Below are 12,669 nucleotides of genomic sequence, written 5' to 3' on the forward strand. Positions count from 1 at the left end.
CTCACTTGTCCAATATCAACATATATCATAAAATTATAGTGGTTAAAATGTCAAGGTGCTGATAGATTAATAGATCAATGGAATAAGAGAGCCCATAAATACATCCAAAGATATAGAAGTACACATAAACTTAATAATTTCAAGACATTGAGGATAGTGTAACCATTTCCACATAACCCTGTCTAAACCTAATGTTTTCCAATTGCTTACAATTAATCTGATGGGAATAAAGTGATATCTCATTGTTGTTTTATTTTGAATTCTTATGATTATTAGTGGGGTAGAATAACCCTTTGCAGAAATAATTATGAGGCGCTTAGAGTTTCTCTTCTGTTTAATTGTAATATGGACAGATTTACTAGTTTTCTTCTAAAATTGCAAAGATTTTTTTTCATTTTCTTATGTAAGTTTTATAGTTTTGCCTTTTAAAGTTTGATTTTTAACATATTTGAAATTTGTGTTTTTTTTCTCATTTAGAATAAGGTAGGGTTTCACTTTTTTCCTAAATACGATAAGCTAATTTTTCTAACCCCATCCATTAAAACATTCATTTTTGTCCCGATGATTTGTGGTGCTACGTTAATTATATACTTGTTTCTGGAATATACATGAGTGGTGTTTTTAACACTCTGTTGCATTCCACTGATCTCTTTCCTTTTCTTTACACCAGCAATACACTGTTTTTATTTCTATAACTTTTACTACGTAAACACATTTGGTAGAGCATTCCCTGCTTCCACCTTTGTGCACATCTTTTTCAAAATTGAATTAGCTATTCATTATTTGTGACTACTTATTTTCCATACAAATTTTAGAATAAGCCTTAGGTCATTTCATCTGCCTCTTGAAAAACATACAGTATGTATGAACCGAACTTAAACAATTGATTTGCATCGGTTGACATAATCATGTGATTTTTTTTTCCTTTGGCCCATCATTGTGTTGAATCACATTGACAGATTTGTTTTTATTTTTTAGATATCAAATTATTTTTGCCTTTGTGGATTGAACCTACTTGTTTATTATAAATTATATTTTAAATACATTTTTGTATTTTATTGGTTAATCTTTTATCTTTGATTTTTATTAATATATTCGTTTTATCATTTCCAGTTTGGGACTATTGGATATTTCCATAAATGTATTAATTTCTTCCACATATTCAAATGTAATGCTGATTATTGTCCATAATGTATTTTTATTATGTCTCATTTCTATTTTAGCTATAGTTATCTCTTGATATGCTTTTGAACTTTCTTTTCCTATTCTTTTGTTTTTTGATTACTTGTGCTGGGATTTCTTCAAAGAACAACTTTTAGTTCTGTTTATTTCTTTTTTTGTTCTAGTTCTCTAATTCACTGATGTCTATTTGTGTTATTTCTTCTCTCCCTGTTTCTCTGGATTTACACCAACGTTCTTTGTTAGCTTCTTGTGTTGAATCCTTGAATGATTTGTTTTCATCGTTCCATAATTTTCCCTCTAAGTACTACTTTAATTGTAGCCCATAAATGTGGACATACAGTACTTTCATCGTCAATCAGCCTTAAGTATTTTGTAATAACTCATATTTCCTTTTTAAAATCATGGATTTTTAATAGCATTTTGTTTGTTTGTAGCACTGATTTTTCGGAGCATAACAACTTTATTATTGTGTCAGCTGTGTGTCATTATTAGAGATTTATTTATTTTTTCTCCTCCTCTTGGCCGTGCATTTTATTAGGAAGCTCTTAAATAGTGAGCCTTTATTCATTCATAAATTAAAGACCAGTTCGTATTAGAAATGTGTACTCTCCATTCGCTGGTCAAAAAGTGTCTACCAACTCGTAACATTTTTCTCTATATATTTTGTTTATATACACAAACAGTTGCAAAATCTTTTTCTCCATTCCTCTTTTTTCTTTTTTTTTAATTTGTGTTCTCTGGTCTTCTTTCTTTTATCTGCTCATTTTTTTTTGTTTCTCTTGTTGTGCATTCTCGTATCTTTCCAACTTTGGATTGTCGAAAGAAGTATTTCAGATAATCAGATAATAATTTTTTTTAGTATAAGTCCTATCTATGCTCTATTCAAGGCACCCTTACATTAAATAATTATTTGCACCTCTGATATTAAAATTTAAGTGAGCATCCTGTTTGTTTTTGTTTGTTTCTTTTTTGCTATATCTGGCAACCCTAATTTTTTAAAAATTTAATCAGTCAGGTGCTAATCCTGTATTCAGCGATGACTTCAACCATCGAGAAAACTGTCCAGATTTCATAATTTAGGAAAAAAGAAAAGGCCCGGGTGTAGAAAGTACCACGTCCAGTCACTGCTCTGAATTCTTTTACTTTGTTCATCAGAAGGTTGATTAGACACTTTGTCAGAGCCTGTTTTCTTTCCATAGAATTCTGATAATATTAGTTATCTGAATTTTCACTGTTATAGAAGAGGAGCGACAAATGAATAGGGAATTTAGAAGCTCGGAGAAAACAAGCACTCAGAGAAACAGTATTAGAAGCCTTGATTTTACAATTAACCAGTCAAGTGGTCTTACGTAAATCATATAACCTTCTTGGGCATCAGTTTTCTTAGCTTTAAAATGAGGTGTTTGGACTAGATGATTCCTCCCAACTCTGCATTTTATTTTAAGCTTAATGGTGACATTGAAAAAGAATGAGATAATAAACATTAAGAAAAGAAGCCATCTTAGGCTAACCAATGCTAAAGGCAAAAATAATCATATCCACTGATGCCCTTAGAGCAGGGGTGTCCAAACTTTTTTCAACGGTTTTCACCAAGGGCCACATACGGTAAAATACACAAACAGCCGGGCCACTCACTCGAGGTGAAGTACATATTGCCTCACCTGGTTTATTTAAGTAAACTAAATATATTTTTGGAATTTGCTATGGGCCAATTAACAATGGATTGCTGGCCACAGTTGGCCCGCGGGCCGCAGTTTAGACACCCCTGCCTTAGAGCCTGGCCACTCAGAATATGGTTGGCATCCCAAACTTCAGCGTCCCAACTCTGCTAAAGCAGAATCAGCCCCTGAACACGATCCTCAGGTGATTTGTATGCACCTTAAAGTTTGAGGAGCACTGCTTTAGAGGAGTCTCACCTCAGCATTCAGTAAAATAACTGATGTGCCAAATGATGCCTCCCATTTATCAATGAAAATACAGTTAGCCACCGGCTTCTCTGTTTAAGAGGGCAGATCATTGCTAACATATGTTGGAATTATTTCTGTACACATGGTTGAAACTTCTGAAAAGTTCTTGCCTTTCAAAACAAAATCTTCGGTTGGGAAAATTAACCTGTATGGGTCTGGGTCCCTGCATTCCCTGGGAATCCTGCCAAAGCAAGCATGACCGTGTATATGTAATTTTCAATTCTGTCAAACCCTAGCTTAGCATTTGAAAGACGAACTTGGTCTCCCAGTGGTTAAGAGCTTATCCCCAGAGGGTAAAGCACTCAGTTTCCACTTTCCTATCTGATTACCACTAATCTAACTTTTTATTGATTTAACATGGAAGCTTTTGCAGGTCCTAGACGTGGCAACTGAGCAGACTCCAAGTTTCATCAATAATTGAGATAGCAATTTTTTTTTCAACCAGGAGGGAAGCTTGCCTCGCTCTGCAGTGCACTACCCCATCCCCTGACTTATGCCTTCTTGTTCCCAAGGGAACCTTCTGCCTCCATGTATAGTCCATAATTTTCTCATTCTCAGACTTTGTCTTAAGTGGAGTTGCCCCAGGATTCAGACTTTGGGAGGAAGATTTGCGTGCAAAAGTTTAAGTACTGTCCTTGGCACTGACACCTGTGGGGAGTGAAAGAACTAGGAGTGGGTGTAGGGAAGAACAGCCACAAGAAACTGTCAGCATCCCCCAGGAAGCTGGGATGGCCCTCCGGAGTCATCCCACCTTATACGTCACTCACTCCTCCCCAAAGGCCATTGGACATGGGTGTGTCCCCTCTCCTCCCATTCCAGGGAAGTGGCGTGACCTTGTGGGGCTTTCTTCCTCTGAGGACAGTTTCTGAAAAGAGATGATTGCGAGCTGAGTACTCAGTCATGAAGGAGGGGATCTGGGGGGCAAACCACAGTATTCACCACGGATTTGATTTTGTCTCTTTCTGATCCCCCGTTGGAGTCCTACAAGCTCTTCTAACACGGAGAGCTAACATGGAGAGGTCTTCTCTGCATGCTTAGCCCTGGAGGCCAACATCACAGATGAGGAAATGCTCTTAGAAGGAACTCGGCCACTTAGCTGGTTCTGATCTGAACCCTTCCACTGACTTGCTCAATCATATATTTTCAAATGTCGCCCCTTGGCCAGTGAGGGTCATAGTGGTGGTTCCCTCTTCATTTCACAAAATGATCTTACTCTTTTGAAAAAAGAACCACGGAAGCTCGTAGTGTTTATAGCCTCACTTGTATTCTGAAGGAATAACACAGGAAATCACCTGGGCTTTGACTGATACCAAGAGAGACAGAGGCTTGGACATGGAAAGGAAGTCAAGCCAGGTTCAAAATTCCCTTGACTTGACACACACCCTCAAGTCTGGAGGCCACCAGGACAGCTCAGTGGCGCGAGGCTGGTTGCCTCGCATGCTTCCTTCATCTGTTAGATTTGGACTTCAGGTAAAAATCCCCAGAAGTGGGAGTCAATCTCCGTGTCAAATTTCTAAGTCTACATAGACAGAGATATTATCTGGATGATCCATACAAAATTTCCAATATTTGATCATTTTTCACCTACAAAAAAGGCATATGGTTCAACCAATAGTGCCAGCGTTCTTAAGCTGCTTTCTGTTGACCACCCCCCACACCCCCGCATTGGACTACTAATGGCTTTTGAAGTGTTCTCTTAGCTCCCTGAAATGGTATGAAGCTTTTATGCCTAAGTGTTTGTGTGACTTCATTTCTGGAGGGAGAGAGGGAACAAGTGTCAACACATTTTCTTAGGAATCTGTGACTTCCTGCTCACCCCAAATTAAGAATCCCTGGGCAGTCAAAAGAATACAGAACTTAAAGTTGGAACACCCAGATCCCAGCCTGTCTAGCATTTAGCTAGAGGAAGTCACTTAAGCTCTCAAAATCCTGCTTTTTCCACTTCTTATAATGTAACCTTTGTATCCTGGGGATATGAGAGTAAAAATCTCAAATAGGCATAAAAACCCAGTGAGCTTGGTGAGGACTCCAGCACAGTATGTGATCCTGCTTGGCAAACTGTAAAGTGCTCTATGAACAGAACATGGCATCTGCCCACTTTCTCCTGTACAAGGGCCTTCCATTTCTCTCTGGAATCAGGAAGAGCCATAGATGAGGGAAAGTGGAAAGGCCCAGGAGAAATAACCTAGTAACTAACCAAAGGCATTTTCAAACCTCAGAGAAGATTCTTTTCAAGTTTGTGGTGGAGTTTCAGGGTCTGCTATCCAGTGACCACCACAAAGGATGACCTGGAAGTTGAAATTCTTGGCTTGGGATTATATTGAGTGTGTCTGTCCCTAGCAGGCAGTTTGAAGATGGATTTTGTTTAAGCCCAGACAGTTCTGTGCTGGGGAAACATTCTTTCAATCTTAACCTTCACCAGTGGCCAAAAGTTAGATCAGTAGTTAACGTGCAGACTTTGGATGAAAAACCAACTGAGCATGTGAGACTGCTTTTCTACTTCTGTCAGTCAGTCTTTGTCTGTCTGTCTGTCTATCTATCTATCTATCTATCTATCTATCTATCTATCTATCTATCTGTCTATCAATCAATCTATCACTCATCTGTCTGCCTGCCTGCTTGTTTATCTGCCTGTCCGTCCATCCATCATCCATCCATCCATCTACCATCCATCCATCCATCCATCCATCCATCAATCATCTATCCATCCATCATCCATCCATCATCCATCCATCATCCATCCATCGATCCATCCATCATCCATCCATCGATCCATCCATCCACCCATCCATCCAATCTATGTTTTCTCCGTTTCAATGTATTTTGCGATGAACTCACTGATTTCACCAGCAGTCCCTCTGTCTTGAGACCTTCCTCAGTCCCCTGTATCGTTTGTTTTTCTAAAAGATCTTACCTCCTTTCTGATGTCTAGTTTTACTTCTTCATAAGAACCATGTTGAAATTAATTTTACATTGCCCATGTAACACATGGAGGCAATCTCCTCCTTAAAACAAATAATAAAGCATAAAGCTCATAATTGTCTTAATGTCTGAACATCTTGGATTTTTCTCTTGGGGCATGCCTGGCGTTCATTTCAGACCTGAGTGTGCCCCCAGGAGGTGTATCTGGGGTGCTTTATCCTGAAGGGGGGCACAGCTGTTCACATAATGCATTTGGTGTGTTGATTAAAGGAGTATCACACTTAGCGTGCCAAAGGTGACACGAAGGTGGAGTAAGTAAAGCCTCGTGTGGGCAAATTTCCTGCTCTAGCTGCTACTGATTTTTCGCATCTAGGGCCATAAAATTCATTATTTTTTTCACATAAAGTAAAAATAGCCTACACTATTATATATATTCTATTATATATATTAAAATAGCTGTAACTTGGCTGTAGAAAGAACAACTTTTAAAACTATCATCTGTGAATAATGAATACACTTTTAGTGTTCTAATTATACTGTAAATTCTGGAAGTTTGTTATGTACAGCAAAAGTAGGTTTTTAATAACTGTGTATTGAACTGGATTTCCTGAAAAGTCTATTAAAACAGTTATATGTATATAAAATATATTTTTCATAGATTCCACTTATAAAGTAGAGATATATTCCAAACCAAGAGCATCAAATATTGCCAATTTGTATAGGAGTAGAATCCAGAGTACCAATTTAAAATAGTATATATAGATATAAAATATTTTAGTCTATGCATTTCGGAAAAACAGTTCTCTATATCATCCAAAATATATGAATATATGTTTCTTTTTAAAATCTTATTTCACCCTTATCTTCCTGAAGTGTAAACAGAAGAAAAACATATTTCTTTTAGGAAATAAGAATTTTTGAACATTGAGTTCTTACTAGATGATTGGCACAGTCCTGTGTGTTCTCATGTGATTTCATTTAATCCTCACAGTAGTCAAATCAGATTGGTAGTATGTGTGTTTCTCAGATGTGGGGAAGAGGAACCCTAGGCTTTGAGAGGAGAGATGGATTGCTCAGATTTATCCAGTAAGTAAAGATGGAGCTAAGAGTCAAACCCAGGGCTCTGCTTAGCCAACCCTCTCTCCAGAATGATGAATTTGCTTGGTTCCTTTTAGTCCCTTCAGACGGATTATGTAGATATGTGCATATTCAAACTAACCTCTGCTTTTGAGACTCCAGCAATTGTATGAGAGAGTTTATACTTTCCTTGCATCTAGTGGCTGATAGGGTGCCTCCGTGGTATTTAGATGAGAATGAAGTCTGATTACCTCTTCTGTGTCACCGGGAGAGGAAATGCCTAAGACTGGGCATCTTGTACCTTGATCAGACCCGTGTCTGGCTTTGCTGTGTGTCTCCCAACATTGCTCTGCCTGTGTCTCCTTTGTAAGTCTCACCGGTGGTTTTTCTACTTAAGCCATGGCCTGGAAATCCTGGCTTAACCGCTTCCCACATGTCGAGGCATAGAGACCCTGCCACCAGAAGCCAGGTTTAGGGTCCAGAGCGGTTTCCAAAGACGCTTGTAGCAAGGAGGCATGTTTCTAGGAGATGCAGAATGAGTTTTGGGCACAGGCCCTCAGGACAGAGAAATCCACACGGTAAGACCTACCCCGAGTGATTAGTTTCACTGGGTGGTGTCTCTTTGGGGCCCTGACAGGAGGCGGAAGACGGAACTCTCCCGTTCCTCGTTGAATCCACTCTGCTCTTCAAGTCTGACGCCTGTTGGGGTAAAGCCACCAGGTACTTGTGTGGACTCTGTGTGTTCCTGGCGCAGGAAATGACCCAGAACTTGCTTCCAGCACTCAAGTCTCTCTTGTGGTTTATGGAAAGGAAGAGGGTGTGGGAGATCCCAGGGGACTTTGATGTTGTCTGCTCTTGGAGTTGAGGGGTTCGCGTTAGGCTGTTGGTTACCGTATGGCGTGTTTCATGTCTAGCCCTCATCCATCCAGGGACAAAGGACCTCATATTGCAAGCCACAACCTATGGGTCTGGATGCTTCTTAAGTTATAAAGGAATATTTATTACTTCAAAGAGGGGAAATGAAAAGGGGGGAAGGAGACACTGTAAAAAGAGAGTGTGGCTGGTCTCTCCCCTCAAAGGCGGAGAGAAAGAAGGGAGAGTTGTGCTCCATTGACCGCTGCACATCATAAAATCACCCTAATGAAGCCAGCAGTGCAAATGGACACCATAAACACACCACCAAGACTCAGGAAAAATCAGTCTGCGGACAAGGAAGAATTCTCATTAAAATGGAAAGCATGTTTTACTGTCCTCCCCGTTTTAGAGGAGGCCCCTACCATTAGAGATTGCACCCGCTTTTACCCTGAGGACAGTTTTCCTGGGGCTTTGTCACTCTCAGAACCTGATAAAAAGCTAGAGAAATGCACACAGGTTCTAATAATGTAACAGCCATGTAACACTAGGGAAGATTGGAATTTATTCTCAACAGAAAATAAGAATATTGGCCATATGTCCTCTTTGGAGAAATGTTTATTCAGGTCCTCTGCCCATTTTTTAATTGGATTGTTTGGTTTTTTGTTGTTGTTGTTGTTGAGTTGTATGAGTTCTTTATCTATTTTGGATATTAGCCCCTTATTGGAGGCATTGTTTGCAAAAATCTCCCATTCGGTTTGTTGCCTCTTTATTCTGTCGATGGTTTCTTTCGCTGTGCAGAAGCTTTATGTAACTTTACTAACCGTTGTCACCCCAATAAACTTTAATTTAAAACAAAAGTAATTAAGAATACTGTAGAGCTACAGGAAATAGGACAAAACTAGAATGACTGCATCAAATAATTTCAGTGTGCAAAATAAGCTCTTCAGGTCATCTCCCAATTACTAAGATGTTTTCTTTTCTATTAAAGGATTTCCAGGGACAGAACTTCCAGAGATTGCTTTGCAAGACTGTTCACCTACCCCTCTAGGAATATTCCTTATAAATAACCCAAGTTTCCTATGCCTCAGTGTTGGCTTATTTTCCAGCTATGCAGAGGGTATATAGGCTTGGGACACCAGGAGACCTGCGTAAGTGTGGCAGCTTCTCATCTCAGAAACAACCGACTCTGTGATAACCTCTCCCCCATGGCATCATTCCATGCTCAATGTGAGGTTCTGATAAAACTTGTAGGAGAAGACAGGGAGATCCGGAGGGATAATTAGCCATGCCAGTTCAGAACAAAGCGTTAGCTTGGTGACCGTTGGCATTTCTCTCTCTCTTTAGAGATAAGGAGGTATTGGCTGGCTATGCGGTGGCTAATTGTCTCAAGAAATGGTCTCTTTGAGTGATCTTTTTTGAGAAATAAAGAGAACGACAGGTTCAAACAAAAAAGAAACATTTGAGGTAAAAAGTCTACGTAGCTCAGAGTTATTTTCTTTCCATCTAATGTTAACTTTTGGTGTGACCTGGGACATCTCTGTGCCTACTCCATATTTTTCTCACTTGTAAAGGAGAAGGCAGCTCTTACTTTAGGTGGCTCGATAACCCAATGGAAATAATGGCTCATACTGTATGTGCTTATTTATACCTAGGTGTGTTTCAGTAGACCAGGAGTGGCCACGGCGATTTTCATCTTCTTGACGTCTGATGGTCTGGTCTCTGAGAAACACCAGCGTCCAACAGTAACCCTCCACCTGACTGATTTCAGTGGAAACAACCACTCTCTTGGTGAGTCGGACAGTTATCCTTTTAGGGCCACTAGAGGGTCATCCCGCAGACCCAGGAGTTAGCTTCATGTCTGTCTCTGATATTGTTTGGGACCTTGCCCACATCTACAGCTACTTAGAGGATACAATGAATACTAGATATGGGACAATGGTGTTATGTGAATGGCTTAAAATATTATTAATGTCCTTCTTTCTCTTCAGGAACCTATGAACTGTCGTGCCAGCATAACCCACTGGTTATCAATGTGACCCGTCACCCAAATGTCCTCTCCCACCACACCACCTCACTGCTGCTGAATTTCTCATCCCCATTGGTGGGCATCTCAGCGGTGGCTCTAAGGACGTCCTCCCACACGAGTCCTTCAGCTCCCAGTAACTGCATCCCAGTGCACGAGGGGCAAAATCATCAGGGACTGAGGTACCAAGTCCCCTTCCTTCCTTCTTCCTTTCCTTGTCTTGTGGCTATGATGAACTGCTGCCTTTTCCATACATAGCATTATGTAGGCAGTGAGTGCTTAATCGCTAACTAAAAAACTGGTCTAAGAACTGAAAAGACATAAGAAGCAAGCAAAGAACAATTGGTAGAAGAAACACTTGGGTTTTATATTTTGTTCTTTTCTTAGCTGAGCCTAATTTTTTGTGTAAATGTTTAACATCTTTACAAGGTCTTAAAATCTTTTTCTTTTCTTTTTTTTTAACATATAAAGCCACTGCCTTTAAATTAACATTGTTATATAAACTGCCAAAAATTCTCTGCCAAAAACTCAATGTTCTCCAAGCAATATATGTTTTTCCACTTGTCCCCACCTGGACAGCATACATAGCAAGTTTAACAATTAGTTTCTAAGGCGTGTCATGTAATCAGTTAGTTACACATGGAAATCAAGAATGCATTAGTTACATGTGTCTTGCTGTGGACATCTGTGATTGTCATCATCTAAATAGAGGTTTCTTGGACTTCTGAGCCACAGCTAGTAGAGGGACTGTACTTCGTAGCGTTGGTGCACCCATGGTTGGCCCTGATGGGGGAGAGAGCACGCCGAACAATAATCTGAGCTCTAGTTGGGCTGGACTCATTCTGTACATGATCTAATCAATAGAGACGGACAGTACGTAACAGGGTTTAGTCCCTGAAGGAGTAAGGTGTCAGGCATTTGGGGTCCTAGTCACAAAAGCTGGATTTCCAGGCAGTGCTCCATCACCAACGAGAAACTCTGATACCATCGTGTCCAACCAGAAACCCAGCCTTGATGAGGGAGTAGGAATGGACTGTGCCAGTATAGCATGTTAGTTACTTTTTTTCTTTGTAGCAAATGATATCAAAATCTAGTGGCTCATCACAGTTTCTGTGGGTGAAGAATCTAGATGCAAATCAGCTGGGTGTCTCTGGCCTAGAATCTCTTAGGAGGTTTCCATTCAAGCTGTTGTCCAAGGCTGCAGTAACCTCAAGGCTTGAGTGGAACTGGAGAATTCACTTTCCAGCTCACTTATGTGGTTGCTGGCAGGGCTCGGGAGATCTGCATCCAAGCTCACTCACATAGGTGCTGACACTGGGCATGCCCGCTTAGGCGTGACTCAGTTCCTTGCCATGTGGGCTTCTCCATAAGCTGCCTGAGTGTCCTTATGACATGGCAACTAATGATCCAAGAGACAAGAAGAGCCAGAGTTGGAGTACATGAGAGACTGCCCAAAAGGGAAGCCACAGTCTTCGTATAATGTTGGAAGTGACAACCCATTACTTCTGGTATATTCTTTTCCTTCGAAATGAGTCAGTAAGACCAGCCCATCACCATGGGCAAGGTGTGCACCAGCATGAAACATTGGGGGCCATCTTTGTGGCCATCTACCACACGCGGGAAAAAGGGGTTTACGGTAAGGAAGTGCTAACTGGGCCAGGCATTGTTATAAGTGCTAGGAAGGGAGGAACAGTGAGGAACTGAGTCAGGAGAACGCTCACTGGAAGGTTAGCTCATTTGTCTGCGACTCTTAAGTCTTCTTCGTGAGTAGACATCTTCGAATATCAACACAAGAATGTACACTATTAAAATAACATTGTGTCCTAGAATTATTGCCTCTCTCTCATGTGTTTTCAAATTATTTTCTCCCCTGGCTCTACCTCTGGCCTCAAGCCATGCAGAATTTCTCTCAGGTCCCTGAAACATGTGTTCTTGATGAGCTTCATGTCTTTGCACATTGCGTTCCTACTTTCTTGAACGCCTTCCAGGGCCTCTTCCCTTCAACTCATATTTCACCATCAGGATTCACCTTCTTCTGTGAAGGTTTGGCAGACACCCTCTGTGTTTCCATAGGGTATTGTACACAACCCACACACTCCAAAAGCAGCTCTCACATTGGCGGTAACTGTTTATTCGCTTGTTGTTCTTTCCCACTCAACTCTGAGCTCCCAGCCATGGAAATTCTGCTTAGTATCTCTTGGTACCTAGCCGAAGGCCTGGCAGATAGTCGGTGTCAGAAACTGTGTGTTGAATGACAGTTACAGACTTGATCCATCCACGCTCCACAGAACAGAACTGAACAAGCAAGGCAAAGAAGCAGAAGTCACCCTTTTCTAGACCTGAGGGATGAGACTTCTTCTCACCATCATAGCTGTGAAGTTTTGACAAAGAAGTAGATCAACTGTGATCACTGCTGCTAGTGCTTCACCTATTTTCATCTGGCACTGTGGGAAAAACAAGTTTCATATGCATGCATTTAAACCAGTAGAAATAGGATATGATTCTCCAGTTTACACAGAGTGGATCTGGAATGCATAAGCCTTTCCAAACCACATGTGACTGACAGGAACCATGCAAATTGGCTTTTCCTTCTCTGCCAGCAAATCAGTGCAATATAGTAAATTTTGATACACAGGGAACCTA

At 40.5% G+C, this 12,669-nt stretch overlaps 1 protein-coding gene across 1 annotated transcript in view; it reads left to right on the plus strand.

The window, feature by feature from the left end:
- The window catches only part of PAPPA2 (pappalysin 2), a 219,805-nt gene that overhangs the window by 120,489 nt on the left and 86,647 nt on the right, over positions 1-12,669 (plus strand). Inside the window, exons 13-14 of the mRNA XM_074322117.2 lie at positions 9,656-9,791; positions 9,992-10,208. Of these exons, the coding sequence (XP_074178218.2) occupies positions 9,656-9,791; positions 9,992-10,208 (353 nt within the window). The remainder of the gene's footprint in view (positions 1-9,655; positions 9,792-9,991; positions 10,209-12,669) is intronic.

The sequence above is a fragment of the Rhinolophus sinicus genome, chromosome 11 (assembly GCF_057876585.1).
Source record: "Rhinolophus sinicus isolate RSI-liver-muscle chromosome 11, RSI-T2T, whole genome shotgun sequence".
Lineage (NCBI taxonomy): Eukaryota > Metazoa > Chordata > Mammalia > Chiroptera > Rhinolophidae > Rhinolophus > Rhinolophus sinicus.